This window comes from Chinchilla lanigera, unplaced genomic scaffold, assembly GCF_000276665.1.
Source record: "Chinchilla lanigera isolate Chin_1 unplaced genomic scaffold, ChiLan1.0 scaffold00013, whole genome shotgun sequence".
Lineage (NCBI taxonomy): Eukaryota > Metazoa > Chordata > Mammalia > Rodentia > Chinchillidae > Chinchilla > Chinchilla lanigera.
In genome coordinates this window covers 19,336,663-19,351,463 of record NW_004955414.1, presented here as the reverse complement: position 1 = coordinate 19,351,463, position 14,801 = coordinate 19,336,663, and the positions used below count along the sequence as shown (strand labels likewise).

Below are 14,801 nucleotides of genomic sequence, written 5' to 3'. Positions count from 1 at the left end.
CTCTGTATTGTTTATAGTTTTTTTCTTTTTCTTTTTTTATTCTCTTTAGTGGTTTGATTAATCTTGCATTCTTACGTCTGGTAATCTGACCAACTTCGATGAAGATAAAAATATGTAATATAACAACCACTGTTAATCCCTATCATTTTGTTCTGAAACCCTGTATCATTCTTACTGTTTTTGCTTTGTTTTGTTTTTGTCTATGTTGTTGGCCTTTTTGCTATTGTTCTTTTTTTAAAATTCTCTTTAAAATAAAAAAGAAAATAGAAAAAACGAAGCAAATTCATGGGGTCACTATGATTGGCCTGTGGATAGGAGCTGTAGTCATACTAACCAGTAATTTCTTCTCATTCCTTTTCCCTAGAATCGTCTTTCCTGATAAGGACAACTGCTCGTCCCCACTTGTTCTTCTTTGAGGGTTATTAGTTTTCACTTCCTCAGCCAACTAATCTGAATTGAGGAAATAACTCTCTGAGGTCAGCAGCGCCCTTTGTTTTGAGGCTGAAACTTCTTTTTCGAAGTTTCTTTTTAGAGATCTCTTTTCTTCTCTTGGCCCAAGACTGGGAAAATACAAAGTACTAATTCCCTGGAGGTGTTTGTGCAATTAGAGAAGCAAACAGCTTTGGACAGTAGCTGAAATTGCTCAGTAAGTCCTCAGCATAGAGACCGATGTCCTCATTGATGTGAGAGTAAGGGAGGCTGGTGGTCCAGCAGCCCCCGAGGCCAGAGTTTCTGTGTCAGCTGAACTAACATTATCTCCTTTCTCCAGGTTGGTTTATAAATGGTTCCTGCTAATATATAAAATCAGCTATGCTACTGGCATCGTTGGCTACATGGCTGTCATGTTCACCCTCTTTGGTCTTAACTTACTATTCAAGTGAGTACCCTTTGCTTTTGTTTTGGGGGGATTTGGGGAGAAAGCCTGTGAAGGATATACCTTCCTTCCTACCACAAACGGGAATTAACCAAATATGACAGGATAGAAGGCTTGGGCCCTGTAGGGGATGGAAGACAACAGGTCCTTGGTTCGTGCTGGCGGAAAGCAAGGCCTGCTGGGTGTGGTAACACACACCTGTAATCTTAGCACTTGGGAAACGGAGGCAAAAGGATCATGGGGCCAGCCTGAGCTACATATTCAGACCCTGTCTTTAAGAACATTAAAGTAGGAAAAAACAAGGAATGTTTAGATATTTACAAAGTCCAAGTTCCAAGCTGTTGGTTATATTTTCCAATAACTTATATTTCAATGGTAAAGTATAACCAAAATAAGCATCACAATGATTATAACCAGTTACACATAATTCCATTATTGGAACAATACTTTTTCTTTGCCATGTATAATATTTATTGCAAAATCCACTGTGCCTCAGAGGCCTTATATTCAGCTAGACAATGAACCGGGAAACCGCGTCCTTCGGGCCAAATAAAGTTTTGTCAGCACACAGTCGTGCTCTTCACTTACATTGTGTCTGTGGCCGTAGTATTCAACAACAGAGCTGAATGGTTGTGGCAAAGACCATAATGGGTCTCAAAACCTAAAATATGTGCAGCTCTGCCTTTTACAGAAAAGGTTTACGGACCCTTGGGATAGACACTCAAAGCGACACGAGGACGGTTGGCCACACCTGACAGCAGATCCCCTTCGAAAGAGCAAGGCAGGAAACACAGCAGGGCACTGTCTTCAGGACGCTTCCTAGTAGTCCTGGAGCTGAGCTGTGAGGGAACGCATCCCACTCGGGTGGGCGTGGGAGGCACCCTGGCCCGGGAGCTCTGTCTTCCCAGGAAACACCAGTTTCAGGGTGTCCCGGTTCAGCTGCGGTGTCCAGTCACAGGCTGTGTTTAGCGTGTAGGCGGTCTCGCCTGTTGCCAGCCGACACTGCACTGTTAGCAGATTTCTGAGGAAACAGTTCTAGGGAGTTAACCTGTGAGCGTTTCAATCCTGCTCCTGGCTGGGACTTAGTTTGTTTTCAGTGTAGGTACCGTGGCTGTGTTGCTTCCCCAGGGAACGCCCAGAAATTCTGGCTTTGCTTCATGTTGTGGTAAGCCTCTGAGAGTTCCCTGTGAGCTTGCAGGTCCTCTCACCTTCAATTGAGGAAGAAGCCAGTAAATTCTGAGTTCAAAGACTGGAGGATACAGAGTCAGGAGGTCAGAGGAGAGTAGAGACGTGCCTTGCCAGGTGAAGTGTAATGGTGGCTGTGGGCTGTGAGTCATGAGTCCTGGCCTAGGACAGTGCATTGAAGCTAAGGAGATTTAGGATTCAAGGTCAAGTTGTAAACGGGAAGACCACTAACCCCTTCCCTTTATCTACCATCCTGTAGTTAGTAGTAGTTTTGAAATCAAAGGAGTTTATTTTAGGACAAGTGAAAATAATTATTATTTTATACAGTGAGAGGAAAACTCATGGAATCTTTTCTTCCAGTGGTAGTATAGGCTGAAAGGGTAAACATGCTCCACAGCTGGGTATCATAGTGCACGCCTGTAATCCCAGCACTCTGGGAGGCTGAGGCAGGAATATTGCAAGTTCAAACCCAGGCTGGGCAATTTAGTGAGATCCTGTCTCTAAAAATAAAAAGGGCTGGGGAATGCAGCTCATTACAAAGGCCCTGGGTTCAATCCGTGGTGCTACAGAAACACATACACAACAAATGAAGAAACAAGCTCCACAAAGCTTTAGAGGAAGTCATCAAAAGAAGAAGAGGTATTTCCAGGTACCTTCCTAACCTGGGTGGTTAAAGAGTATAAAAATTAAGATTCTACATTTTGTTTCTGGAACTTCTACAATTATAGTGTTGTTTTTTTTTTTTCCTTACAAGGAAGAAAATCAGAGATCAGATCACAGAGGAAAAGACAATTGATAATCTTTTTTTTTTTTCTCCGGTACCGGGAACCAAACTCACGACCTTGCGCTTGCCAGGCAGGCGCTTTTGCCACTGAGCTAAATCCCCAGCCCCCACAATTGATAATCTTGACCAGTTTTCTGCTACTGATTACGTTAATTGGTGTAAGATCAGTGATGTCAGTGGAACCAGGCGTGGTGGCACAGCCTGTAATCCCAGCACTCTGGGAGGCTGAGGCAGGAGAATCAAAAGTTCAAACCCAGCAATGTAACAGCTTAGAAAGACCCTGTCTCAAAAAATTTAAAAAAGCGTTGAGGATGTAGCTCAGCACAAAGTTCTGAGTTCAGTCCCTACTATCACTCACACATGCCCCCCCAAAAAGTCAGTAGGTTAAATATTATAAGACCAATGAGCACATTCAACTATCTGTGATGAATATAGTTTACAACTTTAAGTGAAGACATACAATTCTTTGTGCAGATATTTTAATTAAGGCAATTTTTCATAACCTTTATGGACTCTAGGTTACAAATGTTTAGTCCTTGGAATAAGACTTCTATTCTTCTTTTAAAAAAAAGATTTTTATTCTTCTTAATAAATAGACTTGGGCCAAAATTTAATTTTGATGACATTATACAGAATATAGATGCAAATTAATTTTTGTGATAATTTTTCTGATAAATATTTGCTAATTTAATCTTTTCTTCTAGACCTGTATTTGGCAACCTTTATCTGTAAAGGGCCAAATGGTGAACATTTTAGGTTTTGTAGGACGATAGGCAGAACTGTAGAATATTGTGCAGGTGCTTGTGTACCACGGTAGAAACTCCTGTATTGCTCTGGCCTGTTTTTCTCAGGCCAAGGGGCACATCTCACGGGGGGGAGCGTACTTCATACCCAGTGACCGTCAGTGGAAACATTCTCACAAGTCAGGGTCCAGCAGGAGATAATTGGCCACTAGAATCATTCTCAGTCTTTGCTCCAGGGGTGCCCAGACCCTGGCATGCTGTTCCTGCTTTTGGAAGGCTCAACCGTTTAACTCAGGCAGCTGGCTTGAAGCAAGGCAACTCGGTAAGGAGTCAGCTTCTAGACTGACATCCCACTCCTTGGTGGCCAGCAGTTGCCTACAGCAGCGTTCCTAGCACATAGGTTACGATGAACTGAGCTCCCGGGGCAGCAGCAAGGCGTGGCTGCCAGTCATGGGTGGCAGAACCGGGGAGCAGAGTGGGGCAAAGGACAGAAGGGGAGATATTCCAGCTGGGTCTTTGCAGCTCACAGTGCTGGCTCCCTCCAGAGATGTCTGTGGGCCAGCAGACTGATTTGATCGTGATTTGTCAGCGCCCACTGGCCCTCGAGTCTTCCACGTCAGGCTCTGCCTTGTGTGTCCCAAAGCAGTGCTCCAGCAGTTATGTCTCAGGGCAGGCCTTACTGGCCGTGCTGCTTCCCTTCCAGGATTAAACCAGAAGATGCCATGGACTTTGGTATTTCTCTCCTCTTCTATGGCCTCTACTATGGAGTTCTTGAGCGAGACTTTGCAGAAATGTGTGCAGACTACATGGCGTCTACAATAGGGGTGAGTTGACTTGGGGTCCTGATACTCCCTCCTGCCATCTCCAGATTGATCAGGCTAGCATCACTTGATGGAAGAATAAGGCGCTAAGAGAAGAGATGAGCCATGTCAAATCTTCCAAGATGTGGGTGGTGTGCGTGGTGATTCCCTCCTTGAAACTCAGAAAGCCGGGTCTCAGGTGTAGCCTGAAATTTTTAACTTCAGGGACATTATAGGAAATAACCACTTTACCCAGCAGGAAGTTGATACTCATTCAACAAATTCATTCTCTCTCTCTCTCTCTCTCTCTCTCTCTCTCTGTCTCTCTCTGTCTCTGTCTCTCTCTGTCTCTGTCTCTCTGTGTGTGTGTGAAAACAAATACCTTTTAAATGTCAATATTGTGCCTGGGCACTGTGCTGTGTGCTGCAATTACAATATAAAATAAATGTAGTCCTTGCTCAAATGAAGTTTACTCTGTAGTGAGAGAGATAAGCATTAAAGTAACACACACAAATGAACACAGTTATAACTTTAATAAATATTATGAAGAAAATGTTTGTGATGCTAGGCACTAATACAACAGTGATACATCCAACCTCTTGGTGCTCAAACGATAGCTTCCTCGAAGAAATGACTATTGATTTGACTTGGATAATGCTTGGACTACATGGATGATGTGAAGAGCGTAGCACTTTGAGATGATAGCATGCTGAAGAATGGGGGCCGCTGTGGTGCTCTTGAGGGACTGAGGCTAGTGTGGTTGTGTAGCCGAGAATGTGGTGGAAATGTCTGGAGTAATAAAAGCTAAACAAGAAGCCTTCTAGGCCAAATGATTTTAATTCCTACACTAAGGACAAGCCAGGTGTGGTGGCACATGCCCATAATCCCAGCACTCAGGAGGCTGAAGCAGGAGGATCATGAGTTTGAAACCAGCCTAGAATACAGAGTAAGACCCTGTCTAAAACAAAACAAAACAAACAACAAAACAAAACAAAAACCAAACAAAAAACCAAGCCCAAAAAAGACACTAGAGGGCTCAGATAGGGAATGACTTTACCAGATTTTACATCAAGTACAGATCATTCTTGCTGCTGGGTGGAAAACAGAGAGGGGCCCTCAGGTTAGACCAGCTGCTTAAATAGACAGTTGCTGTCACAATGAAAGGTAGCATGGACTGGGTAGAGCTGGTGGAAGGAGAAGTGGAGCGTTTTAAAGTTAAGTGTGATAGCACTTGGATATAGTTTGGTTCTGGAGATTGACACACAAAATATAAAGGAAATGTAGGCATCAAAGTTGATGTTTCCAACCTGGCAGCTATTTGGTGGTAGTGCCTTTCAAGGAAGTTGGAAATACTGCAGACAGATAGCTGCGTGGAGAGATGTTTCAGGGCTGAAATATGGGTAAAGTAACATCTAGTCTGAGAGACCTAAGTAAATATCCTAATATTTTTTCCAAGATAGAAATAAGCCAGGCATGCTGGCACATGCCTGTAATCCCAGCGTTTGGGAGGCTGAGACAGGAGGACAACCACAGGTTCGAGGCCAGCCTGAACTACACAGCGAGATGCTATCTCAAAAAAAAAAAAAAAAAAAAAAAAACTTCTCAGTATCATGGGGCTGATTTTATCTTTCCTATCCTGGATCAAATGGAAAAACAAAGTGCACTGGACCCTTTTGTAGATAGCTGCTACAACTTAGGTATGATCGGAGTGTATGCTGCAAGGGTGTGCGTGTTGGAAGTTTGGTCCTCTGTGCGGTGGTGATGAGATGGTGAATGGGGTTCATCAGGTCCCTGAGGGGTGCCCTTGGGAGGGCTTTAGGTAGTTGTCCTGGACCCTAAGTTAGTTCTTGCAAGATTGAGCTGTTAGAAGAGGAAAACCAGACCCCTGTTGCCGCCGGGCTTCCCGTCTGGATGTGGTCTCTTCCTCCTACATGTGGTCCCACCATCGTGGTGTCCTCTGTCCTCTGCCTTGAGGCGATACAGTTAAGGGGGCCCTTGCCAGAGCCAGCGCTATTCTGTTAGGACTTTCAGCTTCCAAAACTAGAAGATAAATACAGCTTTTCTTGGTAAGTGTCCAACCTTAAGTATTGTGATATGGTAATGAAAAGTAAGCCAGTATAATAGATCCCTTTTTTAAAAAACTGTTTTATATTTTACCTTCATTCCACTATCTCACCCACTTGCACAGATTTAACCAGGTCATTCTCAGGAAGAGATTTCCAGAGCCTGGAGTGTTTTATTATTCACTTCATGCTTGGCAACAGCTTTATTCACTAAGATGCTTCTGTAGCGTAGCCGGCTTTTCATGCCTCTTGCTGGCATTCTCTTCTTTATCCTCTTGACACTATAGGTCTCATTTTTTTCTTCTCATTTTGTTTTTGTAGGACCAATTATTTGATTTTACCAGGTTGTTGCCAACTTTATCTCAACATTTTTTTTTTTTTTTTTGGTCTTTTTGAGGCAGGGTCTCACTGTGCAGTTCAGGCTGGCCTTGAGCTCACTTTGTAGCTCAGGTTGGTCTCCAACTTGAGAGGATTCTCCTGCCTCAGCCTCCCAAGTGCTGGGATTGCAGGGGTGCGCCACCACGCCCTGCTATCTCAAGATTATTATCAGCTACCGATTGAAACCTCAGGTGAATCGCTAGTAATCAATCTGCATAATTCTCATCTTTTCAGTCAGATTGGTTCTGAGCTTGGAGTTTCCACAAGTTAGCTTCTCCTTCAAGAGATGGAATAATTACACTGGACTCATCCAAACGGGATTTGAGCTGAGACCTCTTGCCATGCTTTTCTGGGGGAGAAGGAGGTACTGGGGATTGAACCCCAGGGTCTTCATGCAGAGCTACATCTCCAGACCTTTTTTAAATTTTGAGTCAGGGTCTCACTGTGTAGTCCAGACTGGTCTTGAACTTACTAGATACCCTAGGCTGGCCTCAAACTCACAGTGCTCCTCCTGCCTCAGCCTGCCAAGGGCTAGGATTACAGGGGTGCACCACCATGCCTGGCTGTCCAAAAATTTTTATAAAAAATTTTTTTAATAAAAAGTTGCCCAGGCTGGGCTAAAAGTCATGAGATCCTGCTGCCTCGCCACCTGGAGGCCTGGGATTACATGTAGGGCCGAGGGGGTGGGGCACCAAGGTTGGCTTTCCTTGCTCTTAGGGAGAATTATTAGGTGCTTCATAATTAAAAGTGATAATCCCTAATAGTTGTAAGTGGTAATTCCCTAATAATGATAAATTCCAGCCTCACCAAAACACCTAGTAGAAGAATTTCTTGTTGGGGTGAAGGGCACCTCAAACCTCAGCTGTTGATCACTCATTTTCTTCCCTTTATGGACTCTCACTGGTCTCCCCACCACTGCCTTTTCTCCATGCTCTCATGAATATTCTGGCCCAAGGATGAGAAGGATCTGTCACTGGCTGTATTGAAGGGTTGAGGATCCTAGTATGTGGAGTTAGTAGGCCTTACCAGACTGCCTGCTTTCCAGTCCTTCCAGACCTTACAGCCTTTTTTGCAGCGGGGAGGGGGTACCGGGAAGGACCTTGTGCTTGCCAGGCAGGTGCTTATGCCACTGAGCTGTATCCCTGCCCTTTTTTTGGGTACTGGGAATCGAACTGAGGACCTTCACAGTCCCTCAGCCTCCGTCTTAGTAGCCAACACCTAGAATCTATATCTAGATAACTACTCTCCTGAATGTGTCCCTGAAACCTATATTCCTGCCAGAAATCATGTCCCCTTCCCCTCTGCTCAGGTCAGCCTTCTGAGCAGGTCCTGGTATCTTATATGAGGACCTACCTCTTTGGTAATGTATTGAAAATGGCAATTCCTTTTAGAAGAGCCACTCATTTATCCAAAGGGTCGCAGTCTTCCTGACCCTAGCTCCAGACAAGCAGTGTGTTGTTCCCCAGGCGTATAACTGACGAGTGTTCAGTGTCCCAAGAAGCCTAGGATGGCTTGTGCTCGTGCTGGATGACTCACCAGGAGTAAATTCACATTCATTGTTTATTGCAGCAAACAACTCAGGCTTTTCAAGTAACACATATTGTGCCTTGTGCTAAAGCTTGGATACGAGCAGGTCAGAGAAGCAGGGGCATGGGAGAGGGGGCTCCAGCGTGAGAGAGAGGGATGGGTTGCAGTATTTTTCCAACCTTGAAAATTCCACTGTTCCTTTCCTTATGGTGAAATCTCGTCAAGTAGGCCTTGTTCTATTCAGGAACACCTCAGCTCCCAAACCGGAGCAAATTGAATTTCAGGAATATTACTGTTCTTCAGAATCCGGTCAGTGCTTTGAGGAAGCTGGGAAAACCCAGCCTTAACTCATCCATTCACGTATTCAAGCAGTGGTTGTTTTTCAGTCGTGTACCTTGTGCACGGTGTGATCAGGTGCAGCCTTTACTAATACCACCACAGCTTATTTCCCGGAGCAGTCCTCGTCACTGATTTGTCATGGTTTTTTGTTGTTTTTATATTTTGGTTTTTGAGGGTTTGGACTTGTAGTACTGGGGATTAAATACAAGGCCACAGGCATGCTGTGTAGTCACTCATACTGAGTTACATCCCCAGACCTTTTTATTATTTGCCTAGACTGGCCTCAGTCTTGCAGTCCTCATGCCTTAGCCTGCTGAGTAGCTGGAATTACAGTGTGCCACCATGCCTGGCTGTCATTGGTTTTTTAATTTGGTGAAATGCATATAACATAAAACTTACCCTTTTAACCATTTGTAAGCATACACTTCAGTGACATTAGGTATATTTACATTGTTCTATGGCTATCAGTGCCTTTAGCCTGTAAAACTTTTTTTATTTTTCTTTTTGAGACAGGGTCTCCCTATGCAGTTCAGGCTGGCCTTGAGCTCACTTCGTAGCCCAGGCTGGTCTCGAACTTGCAATGATCCTCCTGCCTCAGCCTACCAAGTGCTGGGATTATAAGCGTGCATCCCCACACCCGGCAACTCTTTTAATCTTGCAAAATTTAAACTCTATCTATGAGCACTAGCTCCTCACTGCCCACCCCATCTTCTGTCATTCTTTCTGTCCCTATGAAATTCACTTTTCTTCCTTCCTTTCTTTCTTTCTTTCTTTCTTTCTTTCTTTCTTTCTTTCTTTCTTTCTTTCTATGTTTGTATGTATGTATTGGTTTGATTTGGTTTGGTTTGTTTTTTTGAGACAGGGTCTCACTATGTAATCCAGCATGGTCTTGAGCTTGCTATGTAGCCCAGGCTGGCCTCAAACTCACAGCAGTCCTCCTCCCTCAGCCTCCACGCCTGGCTTGAAATTCACTTTTCCAGGCATCTCATGGGAGATGAATGATGCAGCATTAGTCTATTTTTGGCTGGCTTACTTCGCTTAGCATAGTGTCTTCAAGGCTGGTCCATGTTGTACAACATGTGAGAATTTCCTTCCTTTTTAAAGACTGAGTCCATTGTATGCACATAGCACATTTTCAGTGCTAGTCATTTTTCATGGACTTCCACACATTCTAAGATCACTTCTCCCAGGAAATTCCACACATTCTAAGATCACTTCTCCCAGGAAATTCCACACATTCTAAGATCACAACTCCTGTCTCAGAGAGTCGTAGTTGATATTTTAGCTGTTCCCCCAGCCAGACCTCAGTCAGGGTCAGGGACCAGATTTGGGTTATCTGTTGGCCGTCAGCATGCCTCTGAGAGCAGTGTGACTTGAAGAGAGCCTTGTGATTCATTCATTTCAGGATTTCTAGAAATGAAACCATGGTTGTATAATTGTATTAATAAGCATTCTCAATTCCTTTTTACTGTTCTACATTACCCTATTTAAGGTTCTGTTTTGCCTTACATGGGGAAGTGAGTTACCAGAATAACCCTTTTTACATTGAGTCAAGGGACCTTTGATGGGGACTGGTCACTGTGAGATCACAAGCTTGTGACGGTCATTGTAGCCCCCACTCATACCGTAAGTCATGCTGGGATGCAGGTGAAGGGTTAGGAAATAAGCCTCTTTTCTGGGGGACTCTTCGGGGAAAAAGAAGAAGGGACATGCCGAGGTAAGGAGGAGGAAAGGCGGGTTAGGTTTGCACTCAGAAGAAGCATCTCAGCCATTTACACTGTCCGTGGTACCACACGGTTACCGGGAGGGCAGGCAGTGGTGCACTCTTCGTGCCCCATTGGTCGTGCATTCTGCCTCACACTTTCATCTTCAGAGCAGTGCCGTGCCCCAGGTTTTCCTCCTGGGTCCTCAGAGGCGGCGGGTACCATCAGGACAGGATTAGCTGCCTACTCATGTTCTGTACTTGAAGCCATAGAAAGGCTGGGAGTTTGGAGTCAGACAGACCTGGCTTCCAATTCTTCCCTACTTTTAATTAGCTGTGTACTCTCAAGCAAGTTTCTTTATCTCTCTGATCTCTACTGCGCTTTTCCCATTAAGGTTTTAAACATTGTTCTTATTGTAAGACGTTTTCTTGACGTACCTTTTCTTCTAGCTCCTGACCTATTTCCTATCGTTCACAGCTAAACTTCCAGAAAATTCCTGTGTCCTTTTCACTCACCTTTGATGCACTCCTCACCCATTCTAATCTGACCTCTGTTTACCTTGTGTCTGGGTGAGTCCTGCTCCAGTCTCTAGTGATTCTGATAGTGATCCTCCAGGATCTTCTCAATGGCTCTTAGCAAATTTGGATCAATTGCTCCTTTCTTCAGGTGCTGGGTTGCCCAGGCTAGGCTTGAACTTGCAGTCCTCCTACCTCAGCCTCCCAGAGTGCTCCAGTTACAGGCGTGTGCTACCATTCCTTGGTTAAACATTTATTTTTTAAATGTTAGTCCCTTCTAGCTGTAGGTTCCGTGAGGATGGAGCCCAGCCTGCTTTTCCAGTGTTATATCCCAGAACTTAGTCCAGTGGCTGGCACTTTGTAGGTGTCCAATAAATTTTAGTGAAGGGAAGAGTTTAGGTGGCTTACACAAGGTCACCGAGATAGTAAGTCACAGATGGTTGCAGTGAGATCTAATTCTGGTTCACCATGTGGACCCTTAAACCCTTTCTATGAAGGATCAGGCTCTTGAATTAAAAGACATCTGCCGCCCTTTACTTTGCCTGATTTGACCTCAGTGCCTCTTGATTCAGGCCTTCCTGTGTGGTTTTGGGGGCCGTGGGGCTGCAGGGGACTCACTGACCTGGCAGGCTGAGCTATGATCGTGTGGGGTTCAGCCCCGCTTGTCTTTTGCCACATTGGCCTTGGGCGGGGGTGATTCTGGAAACCAGAGTCCAAACAAACATTTTCATTGCTTTATCCAAGTCACCTCTGATCTTGCATCCTTTGTCCCAGTGTCCCAGGGGCAGAACTGGCAGGAAAGGAGGCAAAGCTTTACTCTGCTCCAACCCACCTCCTGAGCTGGGGTGTTCCTAATCTTTTCACTGCCGAGCCATGGGCCAGAGCGGGAGCCCCTGCCCCTGTGCTTCAGGATTATCCGCATATCCAGAGCCAGAGCCAGAGCCAGACCCAGACCCTTCTGTCTGTTCAGTTGATGGACCTAGGAACTCTAAGCCAGAACACAATCCAGAAAAGCCTTTCTTTAACCTTTCTCTCCACACCCCATTTACCCATTTATTCACCCAGTAAGTGCAAGCAAGTGTATCTGCAAGCAGCGCAGCTGAGCCCCTGTCACATTCCCGCGCCAGGACTTGCTCTTCCCTTGGGACAGTCACAGCTTCCATTCTTAGCTGATGGTAGTGAGCGTTTCTTGAGGAGTAAATGAGCTCTGTCACTTCACTGCCCAGGGGATGGGGGACAGGGCCTTCAGTCTGTTGAACTTTGTAGTGACGGATCTGCAAGGCTGTCACGCGGATTCTGGCTCAGGAAAGGTACTGTGTGTAGTGTCCACAGGTCTGGGCCCCTCCTTCTGAGTCTAGCTATCTTTTTCAATAGCCTTTTGCACTTTTGTGAAACAAATCAGAACCCTGTGGCTCACTGGCTTTCAGGGAGCAGAGTGGCTGATTTCTGCAGCTTCAGCAAGTGTTTGTGGAGAGTCTTGGCTGGTGGGCTGGTGGGTAGGACTTGGGCTGGAGTCAGCGTCAGGGTTCTTTCCTTTTCTGGGCTTTGGTATTCCCAATGCTAGAGTGACTCTCTCTTGTGCTGTCATAGTAAGTGAGCTCACTTTGAGCTCCTTATGGTTTTTCAAGCGCGTAAAGGCAGAAAGCTCTATTTGTGACATTTCAGGCCAGTCTGGCATCTCTGCCTTCTACTCTTGAGGACTCTTGGAATCAGGCAGCAATTACTGTTTCTGTGCATGATTTTTGTTTCTGTGTGTGGCCTCAAACTTGCAATTCTCCTGTCTTACGCCCTGTGGGCTGGGATTACACACATGCACCACTGTGGCCTGCTTGTTTGTTTTTGCTTGTTATTTAAGAAGGGTAAGGCAGATGTTACTCGAGAGGGGCCATGATGATGGGGTCTTACAATAGGGGAGCGAGGCTGGACTCAGCCCCCTGGGGAGCGTTTTTTTTTTTTTTTTTTTTTTTTTTTTTTTTTTTTTTTTCCCTGGTACTAGGAACCGAACTCACAACCTTGCGCTTGCCAGGCAGGTGCTGTGCCGCTGAGCTAAATCCCCAGCCCCTGGGGAGCATTCTGATGGCTGAGAAGCCACTCCTCTGAAGGGCAGCTTGGTGGGAGGAGGGGAGGCTCTGGCAGGTGCAGCTGTGTCTGCTCTGGGGCTCCCGGTTTTACTCCCTGCTCCTAGTCCCGAGTCTGTGCTCTCCTCCTTCACTGCTGTCCCCAGTTTTAGAGATTGTATTTTTTTTTTGGTACTGGGAATCGAACTCAGGACCTTGTGCTTGCCTAGCAGGTGCTTGTGCCGCTGAGCTATATCCCGGCCCTGTCCCCAGTTTTGAACCAACTTCAGCTCTAGCTTTTTTAGAGAAGGGTTTTGCTTAGAAACAAAACTAAACAAACAAGTCACCACACACACACACACACACACACACACACACAAATATACCCATAGCAAACCCAAATTAAGAAAATGGAAAAGGACTAAATATAGGTAGTCTGCCTTACAGGTACAGCAAAATTGTAAGGTGCAGGCAGCTTTTTAAAAAATTCGTTATAAGCCAGGTGTGCTAGGTTACACACCTATAATTCTAGCATTTAGGATGCTCAGGCAAGAGAAGTTTTGCAGGTTTGAGGCCAGCCTGGGCTACATAGTGAGTTCAAGGGTCAACCTGAACTACATAGCAATACCTGTCTAAAAGAAAAAAAATCATTATAGCTGGGCATGGTGGAACACGACTGTAATCCCAGTTCTTTGGGAGGCTGAGGCAGGAGGATCACCAAGTTTGAGGCCAGCCTGGGTTACAGAGTGAGTCCAAGGCCAGGTCATAGCAAGACCCTGTCTCAAAAAGAAAACATCACTACTGTAAAAATTCTGACATAGTTCTTTCTGATCTTTTCTTTGTACAGGTTTGGCCTCATCTTTATGTATCATACTGATCACTGTGCACCCAGTTTTATACCCTACTTTTAATACTTAATTTTTTTATCTGAGACCCAATTCCTTTTTTTTTTTTTTTTTTTTTAGGTACAGGAATCAAACTCAGGACCTTGTGCTTGCCAGGGAGGTGCTGTGCCACTGAGCTATATCCCTGGCCCAGTGATTTTAGCTTGCTTGCTTATTTTGTTTTTGTAGTGCTAGTTGTTAAATCTAGCACCTTGCTCCTGGCTTTTTGTTGTTCATAGTACTGGGCCTGGTTCATGATAGACAAGCACTCTACCATTAAGTTACTATTGACATTGGCATTTATGTATCTGTTCTTGTTTTCACATCTTTTTGGTATAAACCTAGCATATGAGAGCTGGGCGTAGTGGCACACATGTGTAATCCCAGCGCTTGAGAGGCTGAGGCAGGAGGATCATTAGGAGTTCAAAACCAGTCTGGGCTACAAAGTGAGCTCAAGGCCATCCTGAACTGCATAGCGAGACCCTATCTCAGAAAGACAAAAATAAATAAATAAACAAACAAACCAACCTAAGATGTGATAATTCTGTTTAACTTTTAGAGGAAATGCCAAACCCTTTGTTTCTTTAATTATAAGTAATGGTTAAATGAATATGTGTACAGAAAGGGTTTTTTACATTTCTATTTACTTTTTAAAATTCTTTGAAGTGAGATTAATGAGTTACAGGGTATAATAGTTGAGACATCCTGCCAGCTGTTATCCAGAAAGGTTGAACTTCCTCTGCTGCTGCCACAAGTGTTTGAAAATGCCCTTGTCACCAGACCAACGTCATATCTAGGGTTTCACTGTTTTAAATGTCAGAGGATGATGTTGTCCATGTCTGATGGAACCGTAGACCACAGAATGGCTTAGCTGACACAGCTCCTGATCCTTGGATCTGAGGAGTTCTCCCTTCTTACCTCTTGTACCTGGGCTGACCCAGCCCAGACT

At 44.9% G+C, this 14,801-nt stretch overlaps 1 protein-coding gene across 1 annotated transcript in view; it reads left to right on the top strand.

The window, feature by feature from the left end:
- Window positions 1–14,801, top strand: part of Rnf121 (ring finger protein 121) — a 91,042-nt gene that overhangs the window by 72,248 nt on the left and 3,993 nt on the right. The window contains exons 4-5 of the mRNA XM_005380019.2: window positions 770–877; window positions 4,290–4,410. Of these exons, the coding sequence (XP_005380076.1) occupies window positions 770–877; window positions 4,290–4,410 (229 nt within the window). The remainder of the gene's footprint in view (window positions 1–769; window positions 878–4,289; window positions 4,411–14,801) is intronic.